This window comes from Cynocephalus volans, chromosome 15 (genome assembly GCF_027409185.1).
Source record: "Cynocephalus volans isolate mCynVol1 chromosome 15, mCynVol1.pri, whole genome shotgun sequence".
NCBI classification, from domain to species: domain Eukaryota; kingdom Metazoa; phylum Chordata; class Mammalia; order Dermoptera; family Cynocephalidae; genus Cynocephalus; species Cynocephalus volans.
Window position 1 is genome coordinate 95793287 of NC_084474.1, and position 10674 is coordinate 95803960.

At 60.8% G+C, this 10674-nt stretch overlaps 1 protein-coding gene across 1 annotated transcript; it reads left to right on the top strand.

Moving 5' to 3' along the window:
* Positions 1 to 5092: 5092 nt before the first annotated feature.
* On the top strand, positions 5093 to 9821 carry GSDMD (gasdermin D). The gene is made up of 11 exons (XM_063079971.1): positions 5093 to 5207; positions 6225 to 6445; positions 6658 to 6850; positions 7446 to 7614; positions 7843 to 7945; positions 8214 to 8267; positions 8620 to 8664; positions 8795 to 8967; positions 9052 to 9193; positions 9297 to 9370; positions 9529 to 9821. The coding sequence occupies exons 2-11, from the start codon at positions 6229 to 6231 to the stop codon at positions 9769 to 9771; spliced, it is 1413 nt and encodes a 470-aa protein (XP_062936041.1). The 5' UTR covers positions 5093 to 5207; positions 6225 to 6228; the 3' UTR covers positions 9772 to 9821.
* The last annotated feature ends 853 nt before the right edge of the window (positions 9822 to 10674 follow it).

Below are 10674 nucleotides of genomic sequence, written 5' to 3' on the forward strand. Positions count from 1 at the left end.
CTGTGGGCTTGTTATCTGGCCCCCTGTCCTATTGCCCTGCAAAAGCATCTGCCTCTCCCCCCCACACGGAGCCTGCACCAAACTTGGGGAACTTCCTACTCCCATCTATGGGGTGTGGCCCTGGAGCCAGGACCCATCTGGCCACCTTCCTTCCCAGGTGGTCTGTGTGCAGTGGGGGAGTCAGATGATGATGACAGGTGGGAACAAGCTGCATCCTGTACCCCACGGATGTCCCCCTCACCCCGTATCCTGGAGAGAGGGCAGCAGGAAATGGCTGGGGAAGAGAACTGCCTTACAGGGCCCAGTGGGTTCCCCTCCACCCCAGCATCCCACCCCCACCCAACCACCACTGCGAAGCCCCTCAGACGCATTGAGCCAGGCCCTTCTGGGAAAAAGTTTATTCTGTTAGTCTCCTGTTCCCTAGGCCACGGCATTTCCACCAGGCTTTGGGGGACCGTGACGGATGGATGGTGTGAATCTCAGGGACCAGTCTTCCAAGTGCCCTAAGTACCGGGCAATCTCGGGGGTCCCCACCTGCGTGGAAAATACAGCCTGCCCCCAAAGAGATGCCTGGATTCTGGCAGCAACGACTTCTAGCAAAATGAAGGGAGACCCAGAAGGCCAGAAGCTGGCTCAGCTGGAGAGGCACAGGGTTCCGTGCCTCCCTCAAACCCCACGGGCCAGCCCAGGGAGCGACCTCCTCCCTGAGCTCGGCAGGACATGGCAGGCCTCAGGGCAGGGACCCCAACAGCAGACAAGACGAGGATATGCTGGGTAGGGGCGCCCGGAGTCGGGGCCTGAGTTACCTCCGGGCAATGCGGACCCCTAACCACGTCCGCCCGCCCAGCCCGGAGGTGGCAGAGGCGGTGACCGGGAGCTGCTGGGGTAGTTTTCCGTGTCCCCTCCCCCCGACTCCCGGCTCGGCCAGGCCCTTCTGCCGCCCACGCGCCTGCTGAGTCCGGAGGCGCCTCCGCACCCGACGCCCCTGCCGGGCTCCCGGCGCCGCCGCCCGGGGCCTCCCCGCGCCCGCGCTCCCGCCCTGGCTGCGCCGCGGGACACGGCAAGGCAGCGCGCGGGCGGGCGCGGAGGTCGGCCAGGGCGTTGCCGGGCGGGGACCGGCGAAGGCGACGCCGAGGGAGGCCGGACGGCCGGAGCGGGCGCCGGGCTGTCCCCGGCCGCCTCGGGCAGGGGCCGCCTCCCCCGCGTCCTCCGGCCCTGCTCGCTCCCGGGCCGGCTGGTCCCCGGGTCTCCGCCGCGCTGGCCTCGGCCGTCCCCTGCCCCGGCTCTGCGCGCCTCTGCGGCCGTCTCTGCCGCCCCGGGCCGGCCCCTCGCGCCCGCCCAGCCCGCCCGGCTCTGCGCCCCCAGGGCCCGCCCACACCTCGCCCGGGGCGGCCCCACCTCCGAACTGGGCGGGACGAAGCCCGTGGCAGGGCGGCCACGAGGCGTGCCTAGTGTCCCCGCAGGGTTCCTCCGGACGTCCTGGTCCTCCCCAGCCTGTGAATGCGGCCGGCCCCTCCCACGTTTCCCCTCCTCGCCGGCTGACTCACTTCCTGCCCTCTCTGCCGACCTCTGGAGCGCACCGTGCCCAGCACCTGTCTTGAGTTATTCCTAAAGAACTGAAAACCTGAGCGAGGGATTGTGCCGGCGATGCCCCGACCCCGCCAGCGCCCGGCGGAAGCGGCGGCCGCCCGGTCACTATAGCGCAGTGTGCTGCGCTGTGCTCGGTTGCGAGGGCCACCGCGCTGCTCCTCCTGGCTGTGGATGGCAGCTGCCTGGCACCGCTGCCCCAGCCCGAGTCCCACAGGAGCTGCTGCACGTGCCACCTCCACCCCACTCCCCCACGAGGCAGGGAAGGCGTTCTGGAAAAGTAAACCAGGATTCACCACTCCCCTGCACTCAGGGGCCACTGCTGCAGAGATGGAGATAAGGAGCAAGAGGACTCAGATGGCAGGGCTGTGCAGAGGAGTCCTGCTGCAGAGGAAGGAGAGGAACAGGCTGAGCTGGAGGAGGGGAGGATGCCCACATGGGGTCACCTTCCTGCAGCGATGGTCAAAGGCCTGGCACAAGCCACACACCCCCTGACACACATGAGCACACACACAAGCACACAGGAACACAAATGCATACACACTTACAACACGAGTACAGATTCCGATGCATGCATACGTGAACACAACATATACACCTACATGAGCACATGTGCACACACGAGTACAGTGTACACACGAACGCAAACACATATGCACAACATACACACACATACACATATGTGCATACATCCTACCCCCACCCAGGCTCCTAGAGTCTCCTGCTACCATTAGCAGGAGACCAGGACACTTGGTTTACACCGAGCTAATGGCCTGGGGCTCCCAGCTCTGGTCCAGCTCCTAGAACCCATTAGTGGGACCCTGGGCCAGGGCCAAGAGGCTCTCTGCCAGCAGAGCTCTCATGCCTAGAGGCAGGATATGGTGGTGAGAGGGGGACAGGTGCAAGGCCTCCAGGTTACCACTCCACTCCTGCCCTGGCACCTCCAGCCAACTCAAGGTTGGGCTGCAGGGCCTGGGTCAGCAGATGAGCAGGGGCTGGTTCTGTAGCCTCCTTGCCCAGCCTTGACCCAGCCAGAACCTTGACTCCTCAGGAGTGGCTGCTAGGACAGGGCAGGGCAGAGCAGCCCCCAGCACCTGTGGCTTCACAGGACACTGTGTGCCCAGTGTGTCCAATCTTCACTATAGAGACTGCCTCAAGACAGCCCCCACAAATGCTGGCCCCCATTGCCCAGTGGGGAGGGGCTGCCACACTCCAGGGACCTGGGTTCCAGAGATGGCAGTGTGGGTGGGCTCCTTGCCTGCTGGGATCCAAGAGGGAGGTAAGCTCTGTCCAGCAGCATGTCCTGAGATGAAACCTTAGGCCCACCTGGCTTGCAAAACAGTACCCGAAAGAGCCAGGAGACGGCACTAGAGGGACCTGGCTGTACCTTGTCCCCACTGTGACCAGGCCTAGAAGTGGGGGCACTCGCAAGGGTCCTACAGGAGGCCTGGGGCTCAAGCCCGAATGGCCTGGTCCACAACCTCAGAGCATGCTAGGAGAGCTGGGTGTAAGGAGTACTGTGTGCAGAGGACAGGTCCAAGACCCATGGTGACCTAGGACAACAGGGCACTGAGGTTGTTGTGACAAGCTCAGATGTTGCAACTGGGCTCCAGATTTTTTTTTTTTTGGTGGCTGGCTGGTATAGGGATTCAAACCCTCTGACCTTGGTGTTATAACACTGTGCTCTAACCAACTAAGCCAATCAACCCTCCAGGTTTCTTAAAAAAATAACAGCTTGGGCCGGCCCCGTGGCACACTCGGGAGAGTGCAGCGCTTGGGAACACAGCAGCGCTCCCGGCCGCGGGTTCGGATCCTATATAGGAATGGCCGATGCGCTCACTGGCTGAGCACGGTGCGGGCGAAACCACACCAAGGGTTGTGATCCCCTTACCGGTCACAAAAAGACAAAAAAAAAAGAAAAAGAAAAAAAAAAAAAAAACAGCTTTATCGAGATATAATTCACATACCATAAAATGTATCCATTTAAGGTGTACAATTCTTCAGGTTTTGACAAATTCAGAGGTGTGCGACCATCACCACAATTTTAGAACATTTTCATGACCCGAAAAGAAATCTCATAACTGGCAGCAGTCACTTCCCACCCCCTCCCCCAGCCCCTGGCTGCCACTAATATACTTTCTGTCCCTATGGATTTGCTTGTTCTGGACACTTCATATGGATGGAATAGTGTGGTATGTTGTCTTTTGACTCTGGCTTGTTTGACTTAGCATGATGTTTTCAAGGTTCATCTGCAATGAACACTGGTGTACAAGTATCTGTTTGAGATCTTGTTTTTTTATTTTATTTTATTTTACTTTATTTTAAAGATGACCGATCAGGGGATCTTAACCCTTGACTTGGTGTTGACAGCACCATGCTCTCCCAAGTGAGCGAACCGGCCATCCCTGTGTAGGGATCTGAACCTGTGGCCTTGGTGTTACCAACACCACACTCGAGAGCTTGCTTTAAATTCTTTTGGGAACGTACCTGGGAGTGGAATTCCTCAGTCATATGGCAACTCTATGTTTAACTGTTTGAGGAACTGCAGACTGTTCCAAATGGCTACACCATTCCCATCAGCATGCACAAAGGTGCCCGTTTCTGCACATCCTCCCACCACGTGTTATTTACCTGTATGTCTGTTACAGTCGTGTTAGTGGGTGTGAAGTGGCATCTCATTGTGGTTTTGTTACTGAAACCCCAAAGTTCTATTTGCTCACTGCTCAATAGCCAATAATCAACAGAAAAGATCGTAAGGTGTAAGGAAAGGTAGCCTTTAATCAGGAAGCTGGTGGCCTGGCGAAATGGTGGACTTATGTCTCAAAGATCATCTCCGCTCTCCCAGGTTTGCCAAAGGTTTAATGGGGATGTGTGGTGGGAAGATGATTCATGGTGACCAAGCTGGGACATGCAGACATGCTTGAGTGTTTGAAATAATTAAGGAACTTCCCGGGTGGGAGTTGGCCAATGTCATACTTCATTCTCCATGAGTTCGGTTCCTGTTAATCCCGAAAAAAGGTCAGGTTAGTGAGCTGGTAAGGAGTGACACGAGTTAGTAATTCCCCATTTTGGGTGTAATGTCAGCAACAGTTACGGTGTTCTGGCAATCAGCTGCAAGCTATGTGGTTTGCATTACAGGGGGGGAAAAAAGCTTTTAAATTCAGAGGTTTAACATAATGGAGTCACTTCTGTTCGGGCTGTGCGAGTTGCATTTACTGGTAACGGCGCTGAGCATCTGCTCACGTGCTTGTTGGCAACCTGCACGTTCTGTACATCTTTGGAGTCACGTCGATTCAGATCCTTTGCCGTGGCCCCAGATTTCTAAGAAAGCAACAGCCACCAAGCGCTATGCGGTTTGAGGCGACCAGGGCGGGGCGCCCGGCCAGGCTCCTCGGGAGGGGACGCGGAAGCGGGCGCGGCACGCGCAGCCGGGCGGCCGGAGTGGGCCGGGCGGGCCCGCCGGGGCTCTTCCGGGAGGAAGCGCCGCTTTCGCTTTTGGAGCTCAGCTGCTCGGGCCGCGCTCTGGGCGGCTCCCGGGCGGGCGGAGCGGACGGTGCACCCCCGGCCCACAGGGCGACCTCGCTTCGCTTCGTGGGCCCCTCGCCGACGGTCGGGTCCCGGTGAGCCGCGCCCCGCGCCCCGTGCGCACGCCCTGCCCTCGGTGGGCTGCCTCCCTGGCGCCGGGTGGGCGCCACCGCCGTGGGACGCCGTGGGCCCAGCACCCTCCCAGGAAGCCCCGCAACCCAGACCGGCACGGGCAAGCCCCAGGCTGCTGGGAAGGCTGCCCCCCGGCCAGCACAGGGGCTGGTCCCGACTGGGTTTGGGCTTGACTCCGAGGGCAGCCCTCCAAGCCTCGGGGCCCCCAGTGCTGGCCCCTCAAGCCCCAGTCGCCTTCTTGGCCCACCTTCCAATTTCAGGAGGGCACTGGGGCTCAGAGACTTCCTAGGGGGGTGTCTGGCTCCCCCACAGCCTGCTCAGGTGTCCTGTGTCCTGGCTCAGGCCTGCCTTGTCTTCTGACCCCTGAAACCTCAGACTTGGACAGGTGGCTTACAGAGCTTGGGGCACAGAGAAGGCGCTAGAGGACACAGCTGGGATTTGGGAGACTCTAGTTGGGTTTCGCTGTGAGCCCCGGTGCCAGGTGCCCAGGAAATGGGGGCTTCTGTGTCCTCCCCAGCCCTCTGAGTCCCTCAGCAAGGGAGGCGGCTGCTATGGTGGACAGAGTCAGGCCCGAGGCACAGGTCTTGCCCACCCTTCCTGACTGGGTGGCCCTAAGCCTTGCTGGGCTGACAAGGTGATGCAATCTCAAGATCTGTTCCTGGTGGCCACGGAACAGATGGTGTAATGGCCTGTGTCCCACTGAGGGCTGCCAGTGACGTCCTGGCCTGGAGGTGCTCCTGGTCCTGAGGAGAGATGGACGAGTGGGCAATACGGTGGACACACTGTTTCCTTCTGTGTGGGGTAGTGGTCAGGGCAGGAATTTTCTGCCAGCCAGAGCGTCCCAAGACTAGGCAGGCAGCGCGGCTTTGGAGGGAAAGAGTTTCCTGTCATTGGAGGCATCCAAGTCCCAACACGTCCCCTGTCCCCTCCCGCTCGTCCAGCCCTGAGGGCACAGTGCCTGATCCATCTGCCCTCCTCAGGAGCATGGCGTCGGCCTTTCAGAGGGTGGTCCGGAGCGTGGTCCAGGAGCTGGACCCCAGCAGGGAGCTCATCCCTGTGGACAGCCCCCGGAGCTCGACCAGCTTCCGGCCCTACTGCCTGGTGAGCAGGAAGCCCTCCAGCTCCTGGTTCTGGAGACCCCACTACAAGTGTGTCAACCTGTCAATCAAGGACATCCTGGAACCTGATGCTCCAGAACCAGGTACCTGCCCTGGTGCTAGACAGAGCCCTGGTCAGCAGGATGAAGGGGAGCGGCCTGGCATAGCCTACCACCCACCAGGCTCCGCCAGCTCTGGGCGCCTGGACCCTCAACTTCCAGATGACAGGACCTTTGAAAGGTCCCACTGCCCTAGGGAGAGGGCAGGACAGGGTGGTGGCCAGGGGAAAGGGGCCTTAGGTTTGGTCTTGCTCCAGATTTGGTGCATGGCGGCCCCTTCCACTTCTCTGACGCGGTGGACGGGCAGCTGCAGGGAAGTGTGGAGCTGTCAGCCCCAGGACAGGGGAGGATCGCGGGCGGGGCTGCAGTGTCCGGCAGCTCCAGTGCCTCGATGGATGTGTGCATGCTGAGCGTGGACCCGAACACCTGGGAAGCCATGCAGCAGGAAAGGTCAGCCCTGTGGGGGGGCTGCTGACCCTGAGCAGCCCTGAGCGAGGGAAGGCCCCCAGGTCATGATCTCAAAGCATCAGGAGAGTCCCCAGAGGCTGTGTTTGTGCCAGCACCCCATGAGGAAAGTCCCCAGAGGCAAGGGAGCACTGTGGCCAAGGGCAGGTTGTTGCAGAAGGAGGCTGCAGAGATCATTTGGGGCCTCAGTTGCCAGGACTGTATCTTGAGAGCCTGGGGAGCCTGGAGGGTCAGACTGAGCCCCAGGCTGCTGTGAGGAGTGTGGAGTGGATACAGGGGCAGAGGTGAGGGAGACCATTAGCTCAGAAAGTTGAAATTTGAGCCCTGGGTGGGGTGGAGGGTGGAGGAAAGAGGAGCCAGAAAAGAGGTTGGGCTCCCCCGGGGCCTACACGTGTTCCCTTGTCCCCCCTGGACCTCGTCCCTCCTCCTCACACCCCCACCCACAGATACTGTCAGGAGCATCCAGAGAGGGTGCCCATGCCTAGGCATCTGCAGACTGCTGGACATACCGCTTCACCCTGCCTGATGGTCATGGGGGAGGGAGCGCACCCTGGTGAGCTTCCTGCCCTGTGGGCCACAGGCGCCTGCGGCAGCCCGAGCACAAGACCCTGCAGGAGCTGCGGAGTCGCGGGGATGACGTATTTGTGGTGACGGAGGTGCTGCAGACGCAGGAGGAGGTGGAAGTCACCCGGACCCACAAGAAGGAGGGCTCGGGCCAGTTTGCGTTGCCTGGAGCCATGTGCTTGCAGGTGTGTGGCCAGCCCCGGGCCATGCTTGGCCTCCTGTGGGCTCACAGTGGAGGCAGGCGTCAGGGAGGCTGGAGCTTGCAGCCCTGCACTTGGCTGACGAGCCAGAGCTGCCTGCCCAATGCCTGTGCTGGTCACTGCCAGCCACAGGCCTGCCACCAGCACAGACCATACCCACGCCTCATAGCTGGGTGCCTGGAGCCCAACCCTGATCCCATATCCATCGCACAGGGCGAAGGTCAGGGCCATCTAAGCCAGAAGAAGACGGTCACCATCCCCTCGGGCAGCATCCTAGCATTCCAGGTGGCCCAGCTGGTTATTGGCTCTGACTGGGGTGAGCTGGAGTTGGGGGTGTCTCTGGGGCCCAGACTCTGCGGCAGAGAGGAAGGGAGGCCCGGAAAGAGACACTGGCTGGCTAGGGGCTGCTGCAGACATCTGGCTGCACAACTTCCCGGGTTGGGGTGACCGAGAGTCCCGTGCTCTGGTGTGTGCGTGATTGAGGCAGGGCCTGAACTGGGCCGGGGAGCCCCTGGTTGTAGGTAAGAGAGAGGCTGAGAGCCCAGGCACTTACCTCTCCCTGTCTGCTCCTGCCTGGCTGCCAGACATCCTTCTGTTCCCGGATAAGAAGAAGAGAACCTTCGAGCAGCCCCCCACAGGTGAGGCCCAGCCCAGCCTGTCCAATGGGAGAAGCACATCCCGTGGCCTCAAGTCCTGTCCTTGTGTGGTCCTGTGGTGGCGGGTACCCCCACACGCACACACAGGGCAACGCGAGGACCGGCAGGGCCAGCCTCCTCTCCTCCCGCCCTGCCCTGGGCTGCCAGTGTTGGGGTTGCTGACAGTTGTGAGGGCCCAGGGCAGGCCTCCACCTTCTGTGGCTTGGGGACTCATCCTCTGCACTGAGCAGCCCTGCCCCCACCCCCCTGTCCCAACATCCCTGCCCAGGCCTCATGCCTTCCAGAGGTGCAGGCCACTGGCGGCAGCAGACCTCCAGCCTTGCCTTTGTGACAGGGTCCTTTCTGGGGTTCATCCGTGACCGCTACAAGTTCCTGACAGGTCAGTGCTCTCATGACTGCCCCTGGTACCCCTGGTGGACTCTCCTTCTGCTGCCTGGGTCTGCTTTTCCTGACCAGGGTGCTCCAGGGCCCCTGGGCACCCAGGCAATGCCAGCCTTCTCTCCCTGCAGATGGGGCCCCTGAGGATGAGGAGGTCACCAAAGACTTCCAGGGCCTGCGGGCAGAGGTGGAAGCCCACTCCAAGAAACTGGAGTGCATGGAGAGAGGGCTGAGTCTGCAGCTGCTGGGGTACCTGCAGCAGCTGCTGCGGGACCAGCTTGCCCTGCAAGCCTTACAGGAGTCGGTGAGTGGGGGGGGTGGGGGGATGGAGACAGAGTCTGCCCCCGCTAGCCCAGGCTCACCTGCTCCACCTGTCCCATGTCCCCAGCTGCAGCAGGGCCTGTGCTGCGGGCGTGTGGAGCCTCTGGATGGTCCAGCAGGTGCCATCCTTGAATGCCTCGTGCTCCCCTCCAGAGTGCTGGTGAAGCAACTTGCTGTCCCCGTCTTCTACCTGCTGGGGGCATTGACCAGTGAGTGGCCCTTGGGGTGGGACAGGTATGGGGCAGAAGGGAAGGATATGGGTTTCCTGGCAGAACCTTCCAGAACCTGCCCTTACCCAAGGTTTCTCCCCAGTGCTGAGTGAATCCCAGCATGTTCTATTGGCCCAGGCGCTGGAGACAGGGGCCCTGTCAGGGCAGCTGGAGCTGGTGAGAGGGCACAGGTTGTGGGGGATGGACTGGTCCTGTGGAATAGGGCCTGGGTGTGTCTGGGAAGGGGTGGTGTGAGCAGGTGCTGGGTGCCCAGGGGCTCAGGACTATGGCTTCCAGGGTCCTCGGTCTGACCACCTCCCACCCTGTCCTTTCAGGTGGGGAGCCTCTTGGAGCAGAGCTCCCCATGGCAGGAGAGTTGTGCCGTGTCCCTGCCACCCAGGCTCCTGGGGAGCAGCTGGGGCGAGGAGGCACCCACTTGGGTCTTGCTAGAGGAATGTAGTCTGGAGCTGCAGGTGGGCGCCCCCCACGTGTTCTGGGAGCCGCAGGCCCAGGGCCCCACATGTGCACTCTACACCTCCCTGGCACTCCTGTCAGGGCTGAGCCGGAAGCCCCTCTAGCCTGCACGCCTGCACAACTCCCCGGCAGGGCAGAGCCTGTGTCCACCCCACTGCCAGCCCTAGGAAGGCAAAGAGCCCATGGGGACAGGGAGTTGTGGAAACTCAATAAAGGTGATATATGAAGGAAAGGCTGTCACTGAGTCTTTGAGGGGTCCTGGATCGGAGGTAGAGTGTGGAGGACAGGCGTCTGCCCCATGAGCTTGGTCCTGCTGCACCACAGGACAAAGGGTGACCAGCCACATGGCCATACCATGCTCGCCTACCTGTGCAAGGCAGACAGAGTGGCTTACGTGAGACAGAGTTCCAGCGGGGGGGAGTGTGTGTGTGTGTGTGTGTGTGTGTGTGTGTGTGTGTGTGTGTGTGTGTGTGTCAGATATTGAAGGGACCTCTGCTTCAGGGAACTTGGGACATATTGCCGAAGGCAGTGTGCCCACCCTGAGCACACAGGGGCTGTCGGGGGTTCTGGCATGGCTGACGAGCAGCCAGACCCTGAACTCCTGGGGCTACACAGGAGGTTCCTGGAGAAGTAGTGACCCATATGGAGAACACTGGACTTAAGCTGTTTCACCCAAATGCATTTGCTAAGAGCTAAGAGTCTGTCTGGGGTGAGGAGCCTCCTAGCCATGAGGTGCAGATCTCTGAGAGTTCAATAGGTCTCAGAACACACACTGAGTTCATCACTTGCTGGCACTCACAGCCGTGGTCCAGGGCTAGGTTGTGGCCCGTGGTCCCAGATGTAGCCAGGCCAGGGTGATGCTGTCAAGCCTGGAGCGTGCATAGCCGGGAGAAACATGGCTTCCTTGGTGGGGACCATAGTCTACCCACACAGTGTAGCCCAGCCTCCCACCCACTTCCCAGCACGCCATTGACAGCTGACCTGTAGGACTTGCTAAAGAGAAAGGA